General features: G+C 38.9%; 1 protein-coding gene across 1 annotated transcript in view; it reads right to left on the minus strand.

The window, feature by feature from the left end:
* The window catches only part of HECW1 (HECT, C2 and WW domain containing E3 ubiquitin protein ligase 1), a gene marked incomplete at both ends in the record, with an annotated part of 159,514 nt that overhangs the window by 23,955 nt on the left and 108,855 nt on the right, over positions 1 to 26,704 (minus strand). The window contains 11 exon segments of the mRNA XM_079538467.1: positions 7,027 to 7,179; positions 9,428 to 9,541; positions 10,430 to 10,550; positions 13,145 to 13,254; positions 13,830 to 13,913; positions 15,754 to 15,850; positions 16,047 to 16,152; positions 20,130 to 20,264; positions 20,830 to 21,015; positions 23,854 to 23,975; positions 25,367 to 25,497. Of these exon segments, the coding sequence (XP_079394593.1) occupies positions 7,027 to 7,179; positions 9,428 to 9,541; positions 10,430 to 10,550; positions 13,145 to 13,254; positions 13,830 to 13,913; positions 15,754 to 15,850; positions 16,047 to 16,152; positions 20,130 to 20,264; positions 20,830 to 21,015; positions 23,854 to 23,975; positions 25,367 to 25,497 (1,359 nt within the window).

Consider the following 26,704-nt stretch of genomic DNA (forward strand, 5'->3'; position numbering starts at 1 on the left):
AATGTAACACTTAGCTAACACAGTGAAATGAAAAATAACTGTCAAGGGGCAAATGAAACTTTAGCTTCTAGAACAGCTCAGGGAAACAACCACACAAAGAGAAATACCATTTCTACTAAAAAAACAGCAAGATAAATGGATCTGAATGACTTACTGAAAAGAATTCTGCTTTTGTGGATTTTACCCTTTTTTACTCCACCACGTGGACCGAGGAGACACCATACAGATTTCCATGTGAACACTCTCATCGTTGGGCAAATTCAGTAAACAATATTGCAAAAGACTACATGGCCTTAAGCAAGGAGAAAAGAACAACTTCCATAAAATCACAACAAAGCAATTGCTTCTTCCTCCAACCAACCAAATTATGGACGCAGTGCTAGACAATATGAATTCCAGAGAATAGAAAAGGAGAAGAGGTGTAGGAGACAGCCCTTGTTTCAACCCTTCTGATACTGATATTCAGATCCTCAAATGAACTTGAAACCAAGGCACCAGTAAGCTAACTTGTCACCAGTAAATGACAGAAAGCCAAGAATAAGATAAATACAAAGTATAAACTTTAAAAAAAGCAAATGGGTACTGTAGAAACTCATTTAGGGAGAATGCTTCTTTTCTCTTTCGCTTTGGTTTGCCTTTAATCTTACAATTCCTCCCAACTTTTAATAAATAATTAACCAGCAGTTTAGGCAGGCTCATTGTCATACAGTCATACACCAAACTTAATAAGAAAATCAAAGTTCACTTCAGTACAGAAGGCATTGAGGGAGATCATAGTACAGCAGCAAGAAGGGATTTCAGTAACATACTCTTTTCACAGTGAGATGGTCTTATAACATGATTTCAGCTGCCATTTAATATCATTCTTGTCCAGAAGATTTACAAGAGTGCTTGGGAGCTCATGCAAATGTAATTTATTTAAAGCAAGATGTTGCTAGTAATTAAAATTTATACTGTAATGTAAAATTAAACGCTTTGGCTTTCTATGCTGACTTTCATCTGTGAATTTCAAAGCAGTTTAGAGCATTAGTACACAAGTGAATTTCAAGCTGATTACAGACTAGGAAACCTGTTCAGATTGAAGCTGAGGCAAAGGGGTAATGATCTAACTTTTAACACCAGCTGAATGTTTCTGGATGCTTACTCTGAGATGTGCTATATCTGATCTACTTTTCAGAGCACAGTTTTTCAGCATTTAGCACATACAGGTCCCTTAAAGATGACTGTCAAGTTGGTCTAAATTCATTACTTCTGCAAATGGAGACCACACAGCCAATCCATTTGAATCAAGCCACAAAATCAAATGTGTTTCTGATGGCCTGAACAGTAGTGGGCTATATTCAGGTTACCTGCCTCAAGATCTGAAATATTAAAGTCATTTATGTTTCACTGGGCCACATGATCCTCACAGCTACCAGTTCAATCAATGGAGAGGAGTATTGCCACTTTCAGAGCTCCTGCTCATATTTTTTGACTACACTTATCCACTGTTTCTATAAAGAGCCGCAGAATGTGACCAGGACCCAGTCAACTTTTGAATACAACCCATTAGATCACAAGGCAATTTGCCATATTCTTTAAAAAGATTTCAGTTGAAGCAAGTTATTTATTCTCCATGTGGCAGGGTTAACTGTGCTTTGTTTCCTACAGATCTGCCTGATGGCCCCATGTTACCATACTGCAATACCTCCAGTTTCTCCTACACATCTCTGCCAGTGCTTCCCACGCTTTGGAGTATCTCTACTTTCTCTCTTCTGCCTTCCCTGAGCATTCACAGCTGTCTCTCACATCTCCAGCTGCCACACAAGATGGTAACACTGCTTTGTGGCCTGCGCCCATGGTGGACTTCAGCTAACTCAGGCAAGCTGGCCACACAATGGGCCAAACAGAATAGGAACCGTTGAGCTCCTCAACTCAATCACAAGTTTTTCAAAGCTTTTAAGAATTTAGTATCTGTGAGACACTTACATTCTAAACTGATTGGGAAACTGCCTGATGGACTGGCAACACAATTGCACAAGGCACAGCTCCAAAGGAAATCAGGTTAAGAAAACCAAGCACTCCCAGTCGGAAAGGATAGTTGAGGTTGGGACATTCTTGGTAAAATAACACCCTGCATTCTCAGGAATACTTAAGATGGGCAGTGATGGCTACATGGCTTTTCACTGACATGAAATAAATAAATGGGAAGGTCAGAGTTTGACTCAGGTTTACCCACACAGCAGGCAAACTGTGTCCCTGAGTTGTCAGAGCAGGTGAATGCTGCATACATTTGCTTGGCTCAGTGCTGCAGAAAGCACATCAGTTGGCATAGGGGGAAGCAAGTACCTGTCTACATGAAGAGTGGGTGCAACAGGCTTTCATCTGCCTGCAGAATACATGTACAAATGCATGCAAGTCTTCTGCCTGTTCAGCAGCAAGTATTAGACTATGGGGGATAACAGAAAGCAGAAAAAATATTGACTATGGGAATTGAAACTCCTATCCTAAAAGCAGTTCTAGATAAGCACTAAATAAGTTCTAAATAAGTTAATGTAGTTTATTAGGACACCGCAGCAAGAAATCAGTCCACAGTTCCTGAAAACCTAGGCCACCAGATCTCACTGTAATGCCACCTTCAGTATGTTCTTCAGTAAGATTCTGCAAAAAACCATTTTTAATCACAAATCTTCAACTTTCTAAGACACTTCTGCTAAATAAATGTATTAAACTTCATCTAAAGAAAACAAAAAAAATCAAAACACAACAGGATTTTTCTGCAGTGGATAATGGATGCTGTCATTAATTTGCTATGAAAATACAGAAGATGTTTCAAGTTAGCATCCATCAGATCTCCAAATGAATGTCTGTGAATGACTTTATCTGTCTAGGCCATCTAGTCTTTTGTCCTGGGCTTCCTTTCATATTTCTGGCAGTGGTTCTACATTTACAAACACACAATGAACTAAAAATTCAAAAGTGGAGGATGCTAGTTAGATAGAAGAGCAAGCAAGTGATCTGGTGACAGAGTGGGGTGCAGGGGACCATGCTGTGACTACAGTTCTGTGTCTCAAAGAAGTGCACGCCGCATTATCTCACCAGAATACTCTAAAGACAGGAGTGCTGTGAAGGAAAAGTCTAGATCACTCAGAGGATGTGAAAATAGAGATCAGATTTCTGCCTGACAGCACTCTGTGAACAGATTTTTGTGAAATGAAAAGACAATGAGACATTTTTGTCATTGTCAGATTAAGTACTGATAGGAGGGAGAGACAGTTCTCAAGAAAACACTGAGAATTGTTTTATTCTAAGAAGTAGAACTTAAGTGATATTAAATGACAGGCAAATATTAAACATCTAAAACTGGTAGCCACAAGAACAAGTGGTCCTCAGGTGTGGTAAAAATGATACAGAAATAACCACGTATATATATAAAGAATACATATTCACTTTATTGTGTTTTTTAGCTGGACCAGAGTAGGGAAACATTATGGAAAATTGTAGATAAAATGAAGGTCCAAGGAAAACCATAGTGTATTACAGCATGGTTAGACACTTTATTCTGTTACAACACAGAGTGAGTGTGATGCACTGAACAGACACTAGCCATTTTCTAGATCTGTTGAAAAATGTACCATGAAGACAAGTGGGAGAGTAACCCGTGGCTTGCATCAGTATTTGAGATTCTGCAGATTTTGAAACTAGGTATTTTGTTTCCAGAATTTAGAAACATATTTCCTCCATCAGATAATCTGTGGTATCCTACCTCAGTTAACCAAAACACCTGACCAATTGTTGATCAATTGTGAAAATGAGAATATTCTTTCTGGGCTAAACCATATCCTTTTCTCTGGAATAAAATATTGCATGTACAACGATGTTTTGCTCATTTCTTTGGAGAAAGGCAAATTATCTTTTGTAGGGTTGTAAGCAGTATTTTCAAAGATGATTTCCAGTATTCAGGAATAGAGGTAGGCACGTTACATAGATCTGATAGAATGGCTCATTGCTGGCATGGATTGAAAGCAATTCTATGAACTTCAAGCACATCCTGTAGCACACAAATAAAAATGTGTACAATCAAACCTCATAGGTCTAGACAGATTTAACTGTGTTCTTTCAGATAGAGGATTTAAAATTAATTTTTCTGAAGATTGAAAATGTTCAGCATGCCCATATGTTAACTGCAGGAAAAAGTTGTATTCAATGGAGGCTTGCAGGAAATGTGTTAAGTCTCAGTTTCTCCATAAATGTGAAACATTTTCCAGTCATTACATTTCTTTTTTTTTTTTTTTACTTGGCATACAACTACACTGCACTTTGATGTGCTCATTTTGGACTCTGAATGTTGTTTGTACAAAGAGCAAGGCATGAAATAAGCCATTAACAGAGGATGAAGTGCAACTTTTAGGCCGGAGGGGGGAAAAGCAGCGTATTTTTCAGTTCTGCCAAAACTTCACATCTTCGCATTTTGTTACATGTGTTCTATCTCAAACTTACCACTGTTCACTTAAAAAGAGAAAATATTACAAAATTTTGAGGGAATTTTTCTACTCTACCATGTCTCTACAAGTCTTGTAGAATTACTCTACAGAAAACACATGTAATAGGTAGATGTCACACAAATGATAAGCCTCACAGCATCAAAAGGCAAACAGTTCAATAAATCTGCAAATCTATAACTACTGTGGTTGTGATTGACATTAATCTTCAAGTTTTAAAAAGACAATCAATCATCTGTGAATTCTGAAAATCATTTCATCCATGTATAGTTGCTGATGTTTCTACCAGTTTTGGAAACAGGAAAATAATTGCTTGCAACTTAGAGAGAGAAGACTGTGCTGGAACTATATCAACAAGTAAATTTACAAACAGAAGATTGAGCACTGACTTGGATGAGAACAGTGTTAGAGGAAGGGTGAGAACTTCAGAACACTCCATTCCTCGTGAACAAATGATGACATGCAGAATAGTACAGTATCCTCAGAGAAGTTAGTGTGCAAAGAGTTAACAGAGCAATCCTATTATTTCAGTTTGCAAAAGCTTAATTGAAACCTCATCCTAGCCTGTAACCAGACTTCTGTAGTACATATATATATATATGCATGTATGGCTGAGTTCAGTCAACACAGACAACATAACAGATGTGGAATGCCTGCATATCTACAAGCCACCTATGAAATCTATCAGGCTAATTATAAACTGCTGTCTCAGCCAGTTATTTCCATAACAGGTTCAAGGAGTATTCCTGAGGAGTTACAGGATTGCTTATCTTTCCCTTGGGTTCTGCAATCTTATCCTGCTTAATTCTACTTTATGTACAAGCCTCTTTGTTCACAGCATTTATTTCACTCTACAGGCCAATGCACTTCATCTCTCTTTCCTTAAAAAACAACAAAAAAAACACAAACAAGAAACCAAAAATTCCTTAAATCCAAACAACATTCTGTATACAAGTAGCCTCTATCTACACATGTAGTTAGAGAAATACAATCCTAAGTGTTTAACTGCTACTGATTTCTCATTCAAGTAATAACTGCTATAAAAATATATATTAGGTGTCTCTCCACTTTTTAATATGTCCTGATTACCTTTAAAATCTGCCTGTTCCATGATAAAATCTCTTAATGAGCAGAAGAACCAAATGGGAGTAGAGAACAAAGAAGGATGTATCACTTCTGTTAAAAAAAAACGAAGCTGAAAACTTTTTTTCACAGAGACGCTATTTACAACAGATAAGAGACAGGAGTTATTTCGAATACCACTGGATAACATGGTATCACCAACTTTGGAGTAATGGGCCTGAGTCCAGTTTGTTCACAGTGAGGGCAGAAGAAGTCTTGTGCCCTGGAATCAAAATGCATCCTCACAAACACAGCCTCTGAAATCAGAAGTTTATTCATGCTGCCTGTCAAGCTGAACAAAGGACAGACTGTATTTTTTCCTTGAAAACTGGGAAGCCACTGCATAATGTTTAATTAGTAGGGTTGCAGAGGGAGACCGACAAGCTTTAAGAACTATGCCACTCTCTTCCTGCTAATGACAGCAGAAAAATAGTCCTAGTGCAAAGATCATTGTTATCGTAACGCTCCACTGCTGGAAGTGGCAATAGAAAAAACAATTCAGAGACCATTACTAGGTCACAGCAACTTATCTTTTCTTCCACTGCAAATTTAGTGGAGATGAGGCTTCTTTTTGTCTTTCCTGACTTCCTGCCCACTATAAACCAAAGCACACAGAGTACTGTCTAGAAGAACAGAGGGGCATGTGCTATTGGTGGTTGAAAAGGGCCTGAGTGGCCTTCCATTAAAAAAAAAAAGAATTTCTAAGAGGAGTCAGTGAGATTGGTTAGATAAAGCAAAACATCATAAGAACAGAACGATGTTTCAGTACTTCTTCGAAACAATGAAATGCCAGAAGTGACCAAGCACATGCTCCACTGAACCACACCTGAAACTATCAGAAGGAAAGCAAATCCCAAAGATGGAGTGATCTGGAGGCACATACAAAAATAAAAACATCACAATATGCGTTCGGAATTTTTGATAAAGAACCAATTTGTCTATTTGCACACGTACAAGGGAAAGTGAAGGACATGTCTGCTCTGCTGGCCATGCCATGCACAGGCAAGGACACTGGCAGGGACAAAAGGTATACTGCTTTCTCTGGGCCTTTTTAAAGCTTCTAAGCACCAAGCTGCTTGATGTGCTAAAAGATTACACATGATATTCTTAGAAAAGGATCCAGGTTAGCAGAGCCCACACTCCCATCCTTTTCATATTCACAATGAAGAACAAAAACATCAAACCCCAAGTAATACAACTAGAATATCTGAATAATAGTACTTCATCACAATTCCTTTTTAAAAGCTTGCTGGTGTATTTACACTTAGTCCTCTTTCTTCTCCCAGTCTACCTCTCACCTCTTCCCAACAGCAGCAATGACACTTGTGTGCAGTCTAGTCTAAACTGATATCTTTTGTGTTTTGCGTTTCTATTTCTGAACTGTTCTAAAAGGATTGTTCCGTTCTGCATAAAATGTCCTTACCATTCCAGGTGATTTTCAACAAAGGCAGACATGGGGCTGATCTGTACAGTGTAAGTGTCATTGGCTGAATACTCAAACAGCCCGTAATAGGGATTGAAGAGCTCCTGAGACAGAAGGAAAAAGAATTCTCGAGAGGGGCCACTGTAGTCCAGTCTGGAAAGGAAAAAGTAAAAAAAAGAAAAAACATAAAAAAAGAGACTCATTCACATTTGAGCAGATTTCCTTGTTTTTGCAGGCACTGCCTGCTAATACCTACCTCTGCACAATTAAGTGTTTCTAACATGATACAGTTCCTCTCCCAAAACTTGATTGCAGATCCTACAGGGCAGAGGGCAAAGACCCTCTTCTCACTTTTTAGCTTTTTAGTAGTGGGTTTGAACTGCCTACTAACATCTGCATTCTCAGATCAGATAGCTCAGACAGAAGCAAAGATTGACCCTACTCCCCTACTCCCAGTGACACAATCTAGCCCCTGGTATGATTTCTTAAGAGTGTATAACCTAAAGGTAAATACTGAGGAAGACCAAGAATCAGACAAACTCCCTTAAGATGGAATGGTGATCCATCACTTATTCCATCCAAGTTCCAAATATGATTTTCTAATAGTTTCAAATACATGTGGTACACTTGAAGTTCGGCTTTGCGACTGCATGACTTTGCTCTGTAGAGACTGAACTTTTTTTCCTTTTTTTCCCTTCAATTTAACTTTTAAATCAGTTTCCAATTATACGCAAAACAAACAAAAAGCCATCATGAATGAATTAATCTCAATTCTGATGGATTTATTAAAAGCAGATAATTCTTTAATACTGATATGCAGGTTTTTCAATCTAAAATATACCTACATACAGCAAAATGAACAAATGATTTGCAGCCATACATCGTGCATGCCAAAACAGTTTCTGAGGCGGGCATTATTCCTCATACTTAATAAATGTCAAACAAGTGGAAAACTGCGGCTGGATCAGAATGTTTTGTAATATGCTTCAAGTTATGGAAGCATAATCAAAAGAGTTTGAATGACTGGTTGGTGTGACAATAAAGATGACAATGGGCTGCAGGTCCACCCTTCTCTGCTTTACATTTGCAGGCTTACTACTGTTCCCTTCAGCAGCTTTAGGCCTGAGGCCTGAGGTTCTCCTGAGTACTTTGCCACACACAAAAAAAAGTTATTACAGATGTGGGGAAAATAACATGACTTCAGCCAGTGTAAGCATACTAGAATGCTATTCCAAAAATGCAGTATTTTCCATGCTTAAGCTTTACTTGCAAGTCAATGACAAAATCAGCTGTAAAAGATGACTTCTATTACATAATATTGATTCCATAGAGTATAGCAAGTAAGAGTTAAAAAAACTCTTGACACTAAGATAACTGAGGAACTCTTTTTTAAATCCATTACTTTTATTTTCCAGTGGATCTGATGTAACTCTGAACCAACTCAGCTCTTCAGAAGCTCTCCACTTGACATGCTATCTCAGAGCTGACAGTGTCAGTGGTTGCTGGAGAGAACTGTGCCCAGAGCTTTACTGTTCCTGTTCTGGCACTTTTGTAATGGAAATCCTATTTTTTGTTTGTTGTTTGTTTTTGCTATTTTTGTTTTTAATAAATGAAACCTTACATACAAAGCTATTGAAAAATATTACTTCAAATCTTTGTTACAAGGAACACTGGAAATATGCAGAGTGGTTTCTCCATTAAGAAGAATATGGAGTAAGTCTCAATTAAAATGTACCTTTTGATCTGGGGTGGCACTGAAGGTTCAGCTTAGATGCAGAAACAAAAGGTCAGTGGCTTGCTTTAATCATAGGTGCACGGTCCTAGGGTTTGTAAGGCCGGCAGAAAGTCTCCTGAGAAAAGATCTTCTCAAGAGAATTCTTTTGCTTTCATTTTTCAGCTGGGTGAGTCACACTGTTATGACTAAACTTTCTCACTTCAGGCAGAGCATAAGTCCACATATAATAAAAAATGTTCATTGGACGGCATGCAAAGCAAAAACATTTGAAGCAAATCTAGATTCATTTTTTAGAGTAAGAGTAATAAAAGGGGTAAAGGCTTTGTCTAATAACTAATCATAGTCTTGAGAGTGATTCAATGTGTAACCATGGGCCTGTAGTTCAGTTTTGTCTTCCATCCAGTCTAAATATTTATGGCAACAAGGTGATATCAGACTTAACTACTTAAATTGTCACTTTGAGACATCTAGATGGTATAGGAAAATGAAGAATTTTTGCTATTCTGATTTTTAACAAATGGTTGGTCTAATTAAGATGGATCATTAACACAGAAGTAAAATGAAAAGTAAAATAAAAACAGTGCATAAATGAAGGCTCAGCCTTAGTCAACTATGTTTTGCAACATAACAGCTACTTCAAAATCGAGAGCATTAGTGGTTTCCTACCCTTCCTCGCCAACAAACGTGATGTAGAGTTTGTTTCGCTGGAGCTCCTTGCGTGAATATGCCATCACCTGGTTGAAGGTGCCTTCCAGTAAGTGGTCACGTCGTATAATTAGCCTGCAAAGGGAGGCAGAAAAAGAGGTATAATAATCGAATCTCGTGTGAGTCTGTAAGCCTGAAGGTAAACAAGACCTGGTAAATTCAATTCCATAGAAGTCAAATAACTACTCTAAAGGGGATAACCAGTGACTGGGACTCCCCAGGTCTATAAGAATATCATGATGATGATACTTGTCTGTAATAAACTGCTTCGTTTCAGTTCCCCTCCCCTCCCCCAACAGATGTGATTTGGAAAAAGTCATTCTGATGCATAAACTCAACCAGTGCCCGGGAAATATCTTAGAAACATAGAGTCTTTTAACCAAGTAAGACGACTCAATCAAGTATAGGTAAGCACAGAGTCTCAAGCTGACTACCAAGCTGTCTAGGAAGCCAGTCCCACAACTAAGACAGTGATCCCCCAAAACACATGAAGAGAGGCAGAAATCTCCCTGGTTCAAATCCACAAGGGCTAGCAATACAGAGAACTACCTGAAGTTGAAACTGCATAGATGGGATAACTTTTGTCAGGTCATACTCTGATCCTGAATTATTAGTAAGTAGATCCAAAGGATTTGGAGCTGCTCCATCATTACAGTGAAATAGCTGGTAATAATGTATAGTTTATTACCATGGACAATTGCATGAACAGATGATTTTCCTTCTAGTGAATTACAGGGAGGAATATCAACACCCCCATTAAACAGGTCAGTGAGAGAATATAAATCTCTAAGAAATAGAATTTCTTCACTCTTTTGCAAGATATACACTTATCAGATACTGGTGGTGCACATATGAAGTCCAATCTCTGGTGTGTTTCCCACTCCCTATCAGTCAGTGCCTTCATTCATGGATAATGATTAAAGACCACATTAGACAATTTGAGTGACTTGTCATAATACTTACTTAATTTTACCTGGACCTTGTCCATATCCTTTGGCTTCAAGTTTTCGATAGAAATTGCGTAGTTTGGCTTCAAAATCTCTCCTGTATGGAGAAGGTGCTCTTGCGCTTGCTCTCTGCAGTCCTGGTGGGAAAAAAACATCCTATACTGCAAGGTTCTTTTAAATTCTTCCAAATCATGCAGCCAATGTTTCCAGACACAACTCACTAACAAATGCTTTAGGAACTTCTTACAGTAATACGCAGAGTTTCTATGCACTTAGTATTAATTAATAGAATCATAAAATCATACAATCACCAAGGTTGGAGAAGACACACAAGACCACCCAGTCCAACCATCCACCCATCACCAACAGTACTCACTAAACCATGTCCCTCAACACAAAATCCAAATGTTCCTTGAACACCTCCATGGTCGGTGACTCCACCACCTCCCTGGGCAGCCCATTCCAGTGCCTGGCCACTCTTTCAGAGAAGTAGTATTTCCTAATCTCCAACCTGAATCTCTCTTGGCGCAGCTTGAAGCCATTCCTTCTAGTTCTATCATCAGTTACACGAGAAGAGGCCGACCCCCAGCTCACTACAACCTCCCTTCAGGTAGTTATGGAGAGCAATGAGGTCTCCCCTGAGCCTCCTCTTTCCCAGACTGAACAATCCCAGCTCCTTCAGCTGCTCCTCATAAGGCCTAATTCTACTCTACCTGTCATTAATGGAGTTTTAAATTCCTATAACTCTGTGATTCTGATGACTTCTGGGACCGGTATTTTCTTCACTAAGAGAACAGTAAATTTGGCATTGTGTTTGCATGCCTTTGGGTTGCCTGAGCCTTTAACTATGACTGATCGGAATGAAAGGATCAGAAAGGCATGATTGAAAGGCTGACATGCATAACTCCCACTCATGACCATTGGTATTTAGATTTTCTTTTTCACTTTTAAAAGATCTCTCTCTTTTGCGTTGAATAGTAGATCTTCTTACTTGGCAGGATTAAACTTCTGGAGCTCAAAGCAGCACTTCTGCCTGGAGCCTAGCACCCCAGCCAAAGAGAGAATCAGGTTTCCCAGAGTTAATCTAACTGTATATTAAACGCTTCCAGTCATCAACACAAAAACCCTTTGTGGCACTGAAAAGGATTTCCGTCAGCAAGAAATGTGACATTTTCCTATTATGGTTCACACACACACCAGATTTTCAGTAATTTGGGATCTGTTTTGTTTTGGAGTCTGCATTTTCAAAGTGGCTGATTAGTCCTTTTGTATGCAGAAGTGCCATGCCATGGAAAGAAGTCATGGATCATGTAAAAGAACGGATCCTTAAAATCCCATTTCCCTTTCTCATTAGAAAAGACAATATAAACAAGCTCTTATATAAGAATTCTGGCAGAAAGTTCTCCATAGGAAGGTAAAAAAAAATCAAACACATTTAGTGGGAGCACAAAGTACCATGATTGCCAGGAGGAAAGCAAGTTACTAAGTCTGTGCCAGTAAAGCAGAAAGGAGTATTTACATGCTGTGCAAGGAGAATCCCTTGCGACACTTTTGTTAGACTTTTTGTCCCTCAGAATGTAAGGGAATTGTGGCTCTCAAGGGATATGAAGGCAGTGGCAAAAATAAGCAAGCAGACAGCATGTTGCCACAAATTAGTATTTGCTCTTTTGTTTTCAAAAACACGAGAAAGATCTGTGCATTTCTGAAAGGCATCTTCTTGCCAAATACCTAGACTTGGTCTTGCAGTAGACCTGTTTCTGATCTGTCCTGATGCAGAGGAAAGGGGCTACATTTATTCTCAATGATGTTCAAACTCATTCATGACAATAGAGCATTCTGACAAAACACTGGTCTCTTGGAGACAAAGGCTCAGCATTTAACTTCTTGGCATAAAAGAAAATTCATTTTTGCATAGCCACCTCTGAGATTTGGACATCTCTTGTCCAACAATTTTGTTTGAAATCAGATAATACACATGGATGTTTTCAAATATCAGCCAAAAATGGATTTCTTCAGATCACATTTCTGTAAATTTCTCTAACAGTGACCACTGGACACAGCCATGCACTGAGACTGCAGTGGGGCGGTGTGTATCTTGGCAAAATGGAGACATCAGCTCCTCAAATTTCTATAGCATAAACAATAACTACAGAGACATACCACAGCTGGAAATAACCTTCTCAGACTGCATGTCTTTCTGGAAAATAAGTTTCCTGTCAAACTAAAGTTCTCAACACAGGAGGTCAGACAGGATGATCAAGATAATTCCATCGGGTCTTAAAATAGATGAGTCTTGGAAAGAGGTGAAGTATTTGGAACACAAACTGGAGGTGAGTTAACTCTACAAGAGAACTATTAAAGTACTGCAATAAGCCTTTGATTTGGATGTCGCTCTTCGCTCTTGTCACATAACACGAATGTGCTTCCATGTCAGCAAGTTATATTTGAAGCACATTATTCTCTTTTTATCTTAATTCTCCCCAGATATATGAAAAGCAGCAAAATGCATTCTTCCACATGTGCAATTCCTGATTTGTGTGCTCTAGCTACTGCTAACATTTCAACAGACATGTAACAGCAATGGCAACTGATCCAGCAAAAAAGCAGATTTGGAGTGGGCACTGGAATTAACAGGTTAACAATTCATGCTGGTTCTCCATCTGTTCTTTCATATTTCTTAGAATAAATACCAAGACTGCAAGATTTTGAGTTATTTTTCCCATTCCCTTACCTGGAGAATTTTGGGGTGATGAGCAGGGTGAGCAGCGAGGAGAGAAACTGTAACCAGGATGGAAAGTGGCCTGGAGTGGTATGTAGGACATGATATCTTCTTCAAAAAGGCTGCGTGTAAAAAGTGATAGAGAGAGGTTTCGTACATGTTCATCACATGAGGTAATGCAACATTTTCCATGTAAACTCAAAACAACACGAAAGTCCTTAGCTGTGCTAAAAAATAGTAGTTAGCACATAAAGAACAAGCTCTGCAGTCCCAATAGAAGTCTTTTTACCCAAACAACATTTACTGCACTTGAAGGTTCATTTGTGGGATGTGGCTGTGTGTATGGACAGCATTACTGTACTAAAATTAGCAATTTTACGAGCAGTTACATTACTTAGTTGCATTGTGAAAGGAGAGGGTTTTTTCCTTCCTTTTGTAAAAACAAAACAACTTTAAAATGAAACATTTTTGCTTGATTGTTTTTATCTGCTTTTTGATGACAACAGCTGAAATAATTGAGCTGACCGTGGATGGAGTTTGTTGCACTGATGGAGGATGCCTTTCAGGAAGTAAGAATGGAATGATAGACACTGGCTGAATTATTTTGAGCGACTCTCAGTAACAACAAATCTTATTTTAATTACAAATGGTCTGGAAGATTTAGAAACAATATTATGCTTTTGATCAAATTTCTTACCTCAGCAGAATTACTAAATCTGCATCACAGGACAACTTTTCAAGCCCATGCGTACCCTCTGTCCGAATATAATGGATCTTCTCCCTGAAACATAAATAATATTATTGACAAGAGGAGAATGAAAGAAAAAGGTGAAGAGAACATGCCACAATCAAGGCATGAGTTAGACATAAAATCATTATTCCTCAGCATTTTGCCAGTTCCTGTTTCTCTCTAAAAAAAATGGCAGACAGTTTAACTGCCTGATTAATTTGCTAATCACACTAACAAACTAGTAAAAAAATAATCTATTTATATCAGTCAGTTGCCTGATCCTAAAGCCAAAGATATTCTACCATATTTCAGAAAACAAAATAATTCTTCACCTTCTAAGCCCATGTGTAATATTATAGCTACTGTCACTGACAGACATTACTTCTAGTTTAAGGTTACAACTAAGATATCTCCTTTCATTAACAGTATTTCATATAATACCACTTCCTGTACCTCTGTCCATTCCAGCTGGTAAAAACCACACTAGAATATCAAGAATATGATACCAATTAATAATCAAAGAAGTTACATGGTGTATGTATAAAATCATGCATTTTGCTGCTTTAAATGAATTCTAACAAGGATGGAAAGGATCCCAACAGTAGGTCAGACCCATGAAAAACACAGAGCTACATCCCAATCTGCCAGCATGTTTCTGTAGCACTGCTGTATCCAAGAATAACAAGCATCAAAATATCAAGATTCTATGTAAAGTCAAAGATGTACTTCTTTGGATGGGGCAGAGTCAAACCTGTGAAAGATGGACATTTGCCCCCTAGGAGTTTGCTCAAGGTCTGCTATACGAGCATTAGATTGTAGTTTGGGATTACTCCCAACCTAAGCTTCAATCAAAGCAATGACTTGGAGGCAAAGGGCTCAACATCTTGTTACAGATCTTAATACTAAGCTGTGTAGTCCCTATCCCTAGTCAATTTTGTTCTCTGCTCTGAAGGACATAAAACCATCATCTGTTCTCTGAGAAATGAGAATTCAAATTACAGCTGGGAAAAAAAAGTCTGAAATAATTTGATAGTGAAGATAAAAAATTCTCAGTTACAGAAATGTACATCTTGAATACAAGCAGCAGTTTTCATTCTTTCTTTCTCATTTTATTTGCATGTATTAATTCCTTCAGGAAGCAAGTCTAATCCTTACCCCACAGAACTCTTTGTCAGGCTCTCAAGTGTAAATTATGAGTCAGGATGGCTATCAGCAGAAAGTTGGCTACAAGATCTTGAAGGATCTTCTCTTCCTCCTCCTTTGCTTCTTTACCAGGTCCCCAGCTGCACTTTTCACTGTGCAGAGCAAACTAAACCTTTCAGCCAAACTCTGTGCTGGTGTACATTGGTATAGCTGAGACTGACTAAAACCAGCTCAGGTTCTAGGCCAAAACAATTAATCTAACTTCTGGAATTAGAATGAATTTAAAATTGTATTGGCTTTTAGTTCTGATTTCTTTCTTTCTTTCTTTTTTTTCTTTTTTTTTTTTTTTTACACCTAACAGAAAAGAAATGGGTGTAATAAAAACAGAGATATAATTTAATTACTTAGGAAAGACTAATTTTAAGTCAGGTGAAGGAGTTAAGACAGGAGTACTTCATAATATTGCTGCTTGAATGACTATGTCCTTGGCTTGAGTATAAATGTGACCACAAGGGAAAATCCTTCTACTGAAATTACTCGCTTTTTGCTGCTCACTCTCATCAAAATTGCATGTTAATGCTATCTTCTGGGAAGCAAGGTGATAACTGCAGAAGAAGACAGTTTCTGCTGTTCAGTGATACTTAGTGGCAGTTCTGGATTTTTTTGCAATAGTTAGTTGAATTTGCTTTTTTCACTACAGTAAATAATTTATGGAATTTGGTGTCAGCAATGTGGAACAAAGCAGTACCTGAGTGCATGGTTTCTGGCCAAACTGGGCTGACGCTCTTGCAGCATCTCAAAAATGTTAGGTTGGCGTAGAAATGCAACAATCTTGTCATTGTAAGCTAGAAAAGGAAAAAAGCAATACAGAGGCTTTATTTACTACTGAGGGGGCCTTCAGGACATTACTGCGATGATGCAGGGGCCCACTGACTGCACTGCCAGTGAGCCAAGGGACAACATGGAGCTGTGCGTGTGAGTGACAAATTGTTCTAAAAGCTTTTCTGCGAGCTCTGCTTTGAAAAGAGAAACTTGGCTTACCCAGAGGTAATGTCTCATAATGATGCTGGTTTCGAATAGCTGTTACGAGACTATTGCCTGGTCTGGCCAACAGAGTAACTCCTCTGTTCCGAGAGACTTCAGAAGCCTACAACAAAGGAGGAAAGGGGAAGAATGGGCAAATGGCAAATTGGCAGCACACCAATTAGTAAAAACGTTTTTTATTTTTACTTTTGTGACTTTCAGAGTGGTTTCATTTTGCTGACTGACTGGAGGACAGAAAGTCTGCATGAAAATTATAGCTTTACACTTCAGTCAGCTTAAAAATATGTAATGTTGTGTTCCCAAATGGAGGGACACTATTATCCAGTTATCATCCCTCTTCTGTGCTACAGTGAAGGCAACAGAGTCTTGAAGTAAATGCAGGTTAGTAAAGGCCTTACAGTGATGGAGTTCTCTGTCAGTGAAAATAAAATCTCTGCCATATTATACAGTATCTTGTTCTAGCATAACTGTATTTATGTAAAAATTTTTACAGCAATGTTAATTTGTAAAAGAAAAAACCTACAACATTATAAGTGTTCTCTCTGTATTGCTGAAAGGACATTCAGTATTGGAATAATACGAGCATGATATAACTCTGCTGAGCACAGGTCAGAAGAGGGCTTTTGCCTAACTTGCATAACCAGAAACAGATACTGAATTGTATATGCTGAGAAAAAGAACATCAACTAAAAAGTAGGTAAATAAGGAGGAATAAAGGGGAAATTTATCACTGCTACTTAACTGAGAGACTTAAAGAATGCCACTGTCCTAAACACTTCATCTAGAGGAGGGATTCATGTCAGGAAGGCGGATACATTAGAAGGTGGGCAGACACTTAGATCTGAGGATATTAAATTATTAAAAAGATAGTAAAAGCCCAGTACAACAACAGCAATTTGTCTTCAGTGTGTTGTTACTTGCTGTGTAATTGCATGTGGGATAGTACAAACTGAGGTGAATGCACCTCCCTCATATATGACAAGGACACACTTGGACAAAGTGTGGCCACAGGAAAGCCAACAGAGGAGCACTGCTAAAAAATCCATGTCAAGACAAGATGTGTATGGATTCCAATTGTCGTTCTACTGGGATGATTCCTTCTTGCTGCACAAACTGTAGTACTTGGCAACTACTTCTGGAAGAAATTGCCTCTACTCCAATATTTTAAATGCTTAGCTCTGCATACAAGTAAGTAGTGCCAATCCATTTTCAGTATTATGGCCGAATGCCAGGTCTTCCAGCTGGACATAAATGAAAACCGAGAAGCTAAATGTGACTGGCAAGTTGCCTTTGGAGCACATAAAGAATAAAAAGTTTATGTGTAACAAGACACCAGTCAATGTACTTCATACATGTCAACAGAAAGGCTGAACAATAAAAACTCTTGATGATTCTGATTAAACATACTGTAATTGAAAACACAAAACTGTTGTGAAAGTGCACAGTGAAAATTTTTATCTGTGATTTAATTATGATTGTGCTTGTACCCATTTTTTATATTGGTATACATCTGCCAGCTACAAGAGAGTTATTCCAGTGTCAGGGAGAACAGTCAAGCCTGCAGTACTTAATGGGCTGATGTGCTAATCTTGGTCCAATCCCTTTCACCTTTAAAAACAGGCAATTTATGACTGAACTTTCAAACAGGTCATATACAATGTACTAACTGCAATGCAATGAGTGCCACAGGGATTGATGCAATTTAAACAGCATCAATGTTTTTGTCAAAAGCTGTGTAAGCATAATGAAAACCTCGGCTGTGAAAATAGTCTTGTCTCCTCTTCACCTCTGTTAAGCAATAGCCTTGTGTTGTACTCTGCTCTCACAGGCACTCTCTCTGAGTCTTGGCCCAAAGACACAACTCCTCTGTGCTGAGCTAAATCTTCTCTCCTTCTCCCTAGGTCTCCATTTCACATCCTCACGAGCCAACTGGCTGGATCTGGGGGTCCTGGTGGACAACAGGTTGGCCATGAGCAAGCAGCGTGCCCTTGTGGCCAAGAAGGCCAATGGTATCATGCTGTGTGTTCAAAAGAACGTGGCAGCAGGTCAAGGGAGGTGATCCTCTCCGTTTACTCTTCCTGGTGAGGCCACATTTAGAATACTGTGTCCAGATCTGAGCTCCCCAGTTCAAAAAAGACAGGGTTCTCCTCGAACGAGTGCAGCAAAGGGCCACAAGGATGAGTAAGGGCCTGGAGCAGCTCCTGTATGAGGAAAGGCTGAGTAACATGGGTCTGTTCAGCTTGGGGAAAAGATGACTGAAGGAGGCTCTGATAAATGTTTATAAAGATCTAAAGGCAAACGGATGAGGCCGGGCTCTTCTCAGTGCTGCATAGCAATAGGACAAGAAGTAATGGTCTAAAAACTCAAATGTAGGAAGTTCCATACAAACATGTGGAAGAACTTCTTTACAGTAAGAGTGATGGAACACCGGAACAGGTTGCCCAGAGAGCTTGTGGAGTTTCCTTCTATGGAGATATTCAAGACCTGGGGGGACACCTACCTGTGTGACCTATTGCAGGGTACCTGCTTTATCAGGAGGGTTGTACTTGATCTCTTGAGGAACCTTCCAAGCCCTGCAATTCTGTGATTCTGTAAGTTAAAGATCTCACTCCAGTACATGAAATTCTGTAGTTCTGTGATTTATAGGAAAAAAAGACATCCAAACATACTGTGAAGAAATAGCATGGACCACAAAGTTTCATGGGCCAAGTTGCAAATATTTGAATCTTTTCCTTGTAAGTGGTGTGCTTTCAGGCACTGATCTAAAGACCTTGGAAATGAATGGGAATGCTTCCAGTGGAGGAGCAAATATTCCCAGAGGGGAAACTAAAGGCTATGACAGGGGTGCATAAGCACCATGAGATCTGGGCCACTGAGCCAGTGAGAGTGCCAACACTGATAGCTGCCTAGACAGAAGGCAGCTCCGTTTCATCGGCTAATCATGCCAGATCAGTGCCCTTGATGAAGAGTTCACAGTTTCCTCAGAGTCATTACTCTCTCTACTCTCTTCCCTGTACATGACGTTTTGTTTCTGCCAGTCCTGCAACCACGTGAAGAACTAAGTGTATTTCTTGTGTTAGGTTGGCTGAGCAGTGTTTCTGTCTTTGACTGAGTGAATTTGTAAGCAAGACTCAGGAAAGTATGAGCCTAAATATGGATCACCACAGAGGTGGCTTTCACATTCATATCACTTGAATCAGTCACAATAAAAACATTAAAGTGCAGGCTGCTGGCAGAGGAAAGTTGCTGAACTGGTGGGAGAACAGGACTGAAAGAGACACCGATGACTTCAATCTTCAGAAAATACTGTGCAGTATTCACACAAAATTCCAAAACTCCATCAAAGCTACTTATGTCTTGCCTGCCCTTGATTCTAAGTTCCTTCGGCAGTAGGAAGTGTTCAGACTAGTCCCGCTGGAACAAATGTCAATATCAATTTCACTAACACTTCTGATGATTTTCTGCAGGAGATAAACCCTGTGGCCCTTATGCATATCTACTCCCATCCACCCGCAATCTTCACAAATCTTCAACAGCATGAAGAATCTGATTGCTAGCACCCTTCCCTCCTTAACTCCATAAACAAAAACAGGATTTATGCACCTGCTATCCTGCCCACGCTACTCAGTGATAGAATTCATATCCATGAAACATAGGAAAGACTGCTTAGCATGATTTGAAGGTTAGGGAAGCAGACCTTAATATGCATTGCTGCACCTGCGAGGGAGTATATCTCTTCAGAGCACAGTGTCACAGTGGAGAATGAAGAAAGATACAAGGCTGCTGAAGTATCAAAGTATACAAATAATGAGTGGCTTGCCTTTACTGAAGCAAGGCAAGGATGTCAAACATGGATTCTTTTAAAATCTGTTTTGTCATCATTTCACTGTGATTTTTAGTTTACTTGTTTATTATTTTATTCTGAAAATGGTAAAAATGTAAATCTTCATTATCAACAACCCTTCAGAAAGGAAAGAGCTCTTACTTCTTTGGAAGATAAAAACCCACAAGACCTTTTTTCCAACACATTTTAAACTGACTGCTGTGAAAAGGGATCAGTGTTGATACAAGCATGGTTACCTCTCCAGCACTGTAGCTACGAAGCCGCTGAAGATGCTGCCTGTGAGTCAAGTGATTAGGGAGACGACCATTCTGCAGTGGGATCCTGGGATCTATGAATGTGGTAGCACGACTGTTGTGGTCAACGAAGAAAGACTGAAATATACAGGAACAATGTGGAGTGGTTATTTTTGGAAGAAGAAAGCCAGCAACTATGGCAACATAAGTGAAAATCACTAGAAACTGCGTGTCAGAAATCCCCTGTTAGTATCTTCAAATAATAGGACTTTCTTAGCCAAATTTAGAACAGATCTTGGAAAATACATGGAGCTGCATAGCTCAAAATTACATATAATAGCCATGAGGTAAACAAGGTGGAAGAGAATAAAATCACTAGGGAACACTGCTTATTTGGTAGCAAAGCCTCATGGAAGCAGACATTGTCACTGTCATGACAGATCTCTACTTTGAATGAAATCTTTATTAGTTCAATACTTTCTCAGATATGCTGTGACATTCCACAGGAAGCCAGGTTACCACTATGCTCTACAACATTTGTTCCTGATGCTTTTTTTCCTGCTTTTAAAATAACTCTGCTTGGTGCAAGTGTTGTTTAATCCAAATTTTTACCATTTTTGAGATAAGAATGAGGGGACCGTCAGAGACCATGTAGCCTGATGTGCTGTGTTTAACAAGTAATTTGTTTTGTTGGCACTCTTACCTTGCCTTGCTGGTCAGTTTTTATTTCCCAGCCACGAGGAAGCTCTAGTCGGGTATCAGCAAACATGTTGATAAAATTTACAAGGTCTCTGTTGTGCTGATAGCGCTCAAAATTACGAGCATCTCTACGGATCTTCAGAATCATATGCTTCAAACAGGTACTGTTAGTGAAGACTCGATAGGCACTCTTTGAAAAGGAAAATAGAAGTGAGAAAAAACAGTTCTGATGTCAAAATGACGTTTAGTTATTTCTGGGGGCATCTGTCCAAAGAAATGAAACACATGCTGTGAGAGTTGCATTAAATTGAACAACTGTTTTACACAAACATTTAGAAGTAAGAAATGTAATCTGGAAAGCCAAACATCCCTCCATACTGTGCACAGTTACTCTCCATATAAACTGCTTCATAAAGCACTCCAAAAAAACAGTTAGCTAAAACACCACCTACTCAATATGTTGTAGTTGTGCCTGTTTCATTTCTTTCATAGACTAGCAGAAAGCCTGCTTGTGTGACTGGATGATCCAAGAAAGGTGCAAAGATCGCTGTGAACATGTATTTATGGTATCACTAAAATTAAGATGCTTTTGGTAGGATTCATCAGCTGAAGAGGACTGCAGTGTAGGTGTCTGTACGTGAGTTTGTTACCTTATTTATGGTCATTTTATAGTGACAGGACAGAAACAGACACATTCAATTGCCTATTTTTGGAAGATATCAATTGCTTCCTGGAACTGAGTATTTTTTTCTGCACTGACTAAAAAGCCTGTCAGATGGAGATGTTTTTATGAGTCACATGGATACCACCCTGAAGCCAGGTAGTCATATCTCACCATGAACACTAAAGACACCTCTTAGGAGAACATCCTCTTAGATCTGAGTGAGTTAGTGCTGATCCAGGTGCAGAAAAGGAGCCAAACTGAACTGTATTTGTGGCCGTAGTGTGTTCAGTGACACAGATCCACAAAATACACAGGTCATGGCAACACTTTTTCTCATCCACAGGACACTACTCTTGGACCTTTATTCCAGGGGAAAAGTTCAAGGCAGCGTAGGAAACTTCACAGAAAATGTGCATTCCTTCTGAGCATTTCACTATACAGAAAATTAGTGCCCTGGTTATACTGGTCACCTGAAAGGACTGAATTACTCACTAGAGCTTTCATTATTCTACGTGAAATACTTTCTGCTGTCTCTGTCTTGAGCAATTAAGGGACAATGGAGAATTCCTGTCTCCAGTGAAGTCAGTCCCGGTGTGTCTATATGTAATCTGCCCAGTGAGTCTGGCTCCAAAAGCTTTGAATTCTCAATTTTTGTGTACTTCTAATGCATTTTTACCACTACGATGCAATAAAACATTTACAAGTATTAGTTTTATTATGTAAGGTTTATAGTTATGGTAGTGCTGAGAAGGGAATACTCCTTGCAGCAAAGGGCCTTAATTATGATAAAACATTGGTATATGTAGTGAAATTAAAGAGATATTATCTCTGCCCTGAAAATACGACCTGATTATAACTCAGGAAAGCTTTATGCTCACAAACTGCTGAGTTCCCAGCCTACTCCGTTACAGAAGTTCCATTTTCATCTGATCAATAAGTCTGGCACTACAGAAACCAAGAATGTAATGTAGATGTATCTCAATGGAAATAAAGTATCAGCATAATGACAGCCTTTCCCTTTTAACTCTAACTGCTGCATAATGTTTTCCAAACCCACCTTCACTGGTATAATTAACAGCTTGAAATTTTAATGGGGGCGTGTCGTTAAAATATAACAACTCATTAAGCCAGGAGTTATGTGGGTCATTATTTCTGCACAAGTGGAATCTATACGACTATTTGACAGATGTTTCAACAGATTGTTATGGCTTCCATATTAGAGACAATTTAATAAACCCAAACTGAAGGCTTCTCTTGACTTTTTTATTTCAGTGAGAAATGAAACTGAGACTTAAATCTCTTACAAACTTTTTCTTGCATCAGTATAGAAACATTTGCTCCTTCTGTAAATAACTATACTGAATGAAAATGATACTGTTCCCAGACATAAATCCTGATATATCACCCAGTTAATGGAAGAAATTATGTGCGCTCCATAACATAGTTCAGGCAATGTCAGATGAGTAAATACAAGGCACCTTCCGCAGGATTTCAGGAGCAATAAGCTCTAGCAGAGGCTTGGAGGACAGATGGCTTCAATCCACACAGTGCCATGGCCAAAGCTGGACATTAGTCATTACCTAAAAACTGTGCTGAGATAACTCTTCAAGTGTTTCAATTCCTGTTCATTTCAAAAAGAAAGGGCAACCCTAACCAGAAATAGAGCATTTTCCAAATATTCAGAAGTCATGTGTGGATGCCTAGCTAAACCTGCATTCAAGATAAGGAAACCAAGACTGGAACTTGATAACTACATCTTCTTTGAGATTTCCCTACCTACTTCCTTGTGGTAAACCTACCACTAAACTTTTTCCACTCCACATCAGGTTTGAAACAAAACATACAGATTTACTGTATTAATTAAAAAAAAAAAAAGAAGTAATTTTAATGTTCTTTTTTTTTTCCAAAATAGCTACACTGACTCAAGTCAGTATTTCTTTCACTGCTTTATGCCTACCTGCTTCTTGAGAGTGCAAACTGGAGTTAATAACTTTTTCCCTCTCTCTGTTCCCCTGAGACTTTTTTGCAATCTGAGTGAGGTTCCTCATGAACATGGCTCCAAAGGTAACAACCTAACTCCCTGCAGGAACAGACAACAGAATCATCAACCTGAAATCAAGGGTTCCTGCTTATTCTGGAAGAATAAAATTAATAAGCTTCTCTGTGCCAGGGAATTCCCTGTGTGTGGCAGAATCCTAGCAAGATTTTTCTTGCAGCAGTCTGTCTGTGCTGTCCTCAACCTGGCCTTGTGCTCAGAACAAACAACCAAACCCCAAGTCACACAATTCGAATTCACCGTGCATTCTCCCTGAAGGCCTCGGGCACAATATTGGGACTCAGAAAAAGCAAATTGTAATTACTCACATAGTTTGCATGCAGCACAGTGAAGAACTCAGGATTGGTGATAAACTTCACAGCTGGAGACTGCAGCAGTAAGGTGATTTTTTGAGAACTCACAGGAGAAAGGGAACCTTCCCTCCTAATCTCTGGACAGAAACCAAAAGAACCACAATTTTATTAACAGTGGCAAAGACTGTCTGTTATCTGGTCTCTACTTTGGCTACAAAAGTGACTGTACAAAAATGTCACCATCCTGCCCTGTACCTACTCTCCTTGCATTTCCAAGATGAGTCTGTTGGCAAAACTGTAGGTGTTATGGTTAGTGCTGCTGTACTCACAGGGCAGGAGCTGGATGCTCCTGGATGTTAAAAAACTGGCTCATAACTACTGCCATCTCTAAATAACAGTTTGACCACAACAGCTTTTACCAGCTGTCTGTTTAGTTCAGTGCTGTTACTCAGGTCCTGACTGGTTTCACTCACTGTTGATTTTAGAGAGAAGAATTCTTCTTCAATATGGAACATTCAGAAAATTCAAGTAGATAAGCTGAATCTTTCCCTTTGCCAATGCTATTTTATACAAGGATGGCAAGAAGATACTTACTTACTGTAGCAAACATGGAAGACAATCCTAGGTGGAGGGTGAGAATGACCCAATGGAAAAGAACTTTGTATTCATTTTGGTGGCACAATTTCTCAAAGAAAGCAGGTAGCTATTTTTGTGGGTCCACAAAAAACATGAACATTAGTCTGATTGTTGATGTTTCTTATCTGAATAAAAACAGCTGATTTTTATTTTTATTTTTATTTTTTTTGCAACTGCTTTAAAGAAATATGTCTGCCACCAAAAAAGAGTGGAATAGCTCCCTGCCTGTTCCATCCTTCTCTGGATACACATTCTCTTCTTCTCCTTCACATTGGCAGTAGTTCTTGTTTAGTTCTAATGAGCCAAGTGGAAGAATTTGGCTACAAAGAGCTTTAACCACAAGAAAGTTTTCAAATAGATCAGTTCCCTGCTCTGTTATGAGACACTGTCATATAGTTAGTGATGTGTAAAAATACAGCTGTGCCTCCTTCAGTGGCAGCCCAGACTTGGATCTGCTAATAGCTATTACAAAGCTGTAGCCATAAAAAAAACCCCAAATATTCCATACTCCATGGCAGGGCCACTGCAGGTGTGTCCACAGAAAGAAATGTAGCAGTGCAGAAACCGTGCCCAGAAACAATAAACGGAAAGACCCACAGTTTATCACAACGCAGCAAAAATAAAACAGTGTGGTTTTTATACTGCATTGAACAAAAATAGACACCATCTCCATTTCATTTTAAAATTGTCCTTCCTTAAAATAAAAATGCTCCGTCTTAATAGTTGTTAAAAAAAAAAAAAAGCACCTTTTTATCTGTCCTTGTGATTGTACCTTCATAGCTAAACCTTTTTTTCTTTTAATTAGCTGGCATTCTAGTCCTCAGCACTCCTCGAAACTGAAAGCCAACACTGAGTAGCACTGAACATGCCCTCCATAGCTATTTTCACATACCTGAGCTTGGTTGGGAAGGCTCTGCCTCAGAGTCACTTCCTCCTCCAGTGGGAACTCTCTCCACCCTGTTGTTTACTACACCATCATCTTCAGTCCGCTCTGTTGCAATAGTTCGCTGGATATTTTGGTATCTGCATACATTTAGAGAAAGGAACGACGTGTCTTAGTTAACAGAATAGCATTCTGATACTTCCTGTCTTGATAATCAGTGCTGTTTTTCAATGATTCCAGTACTTTTACCTTCAAAATACAACAGAGTAAGGAGCACACTGGATTCCCCCCCTTGAAGTGATGAAGATATTCACACCTGAGACCAACCCAAAATCTGGCATTTTGAGCTACATAGCTACACTGAAAGGCAAAGGAGACTCAAAGGTCAAGTTCACAAAGGTACCTGAGCTACAAATTTCCATTAGGATTCTCTTTAAATAATCCAGATGCCTGGAACCTAAAAATATTAGAGGATCATGGTTCTCTCTCTCATTTAGTCATACGGTAGCACGGTGCACTGATGCCCTTCAGCCTTGCTTATTACAATATCAATACCATATGTTCAACCCAAAACTGGTAAAGGATTAAAACCCTAAAAAGGTAGAAGTGTACACAGTGTGGATGACGGTATAGCATGGCCACCAGTTGAGAACACTTGTGTTTTGGTAGACAGTATGGAATGTAGCCTAGTAGACTGTATGAACTCAGAGAGCAACAATCTCATTAAAATGACTGTAGAAGAGGAGAATAGGATGCAACACATCCTGAGTGAAAAGCACAACAATGTGTAATGTCCACTTATGGAAATTAATGGGATTGCGTATTAGCTTGCACTGGGTGGTGACCAGCTACAGAACAAGAGAGAAGAAACAATACAGACACAAGCAAAAAACAGTGAGAAGGACGACAGAAGTAAATGCTGAACTGAAACCTGCAAACACCTTCAAAAACTATATAATTTCCATATTAATTATGGAACTAATTGCCACATTAATTGATGCTAGTAGGTCTAATAAGATTATTTAAATCTCAAATACTTTACCAGATCAGGAACAAAATATAGACCTGGCTGTGGAAATAATCAGGAGTGTTTCAAATAAGCACTACACAAAATCAATTCTAGTTAACTCGTTCACTCACACAGACAACTGAATAAGAAGAGAGATCAAGATTTCTTTGGTTCTACTAGCAAGCCATGAATGTAAATATTTTTATTTATTGAATAAGAAAATGTATTTTTAAATCCAGAGAGAAAGAAGGAAGAAGAAATAGAAAGGGAAAGAAAGAAATAGGTCCTGTTAATTAATTGATTAGCTTTTAATCCACTTCGATATTTTTAATCCATAC

This window comes from Tetrao urogallus (assembly GCF_951394365.1).
Source record: "Tetrao urogallus genome assembly, chromosome: 7".
NCBI lineage: Eukaryota > Metazoa > Chordata > Aves > Galliformes > Phasianidae > Tetrao > Tetrao urogallus.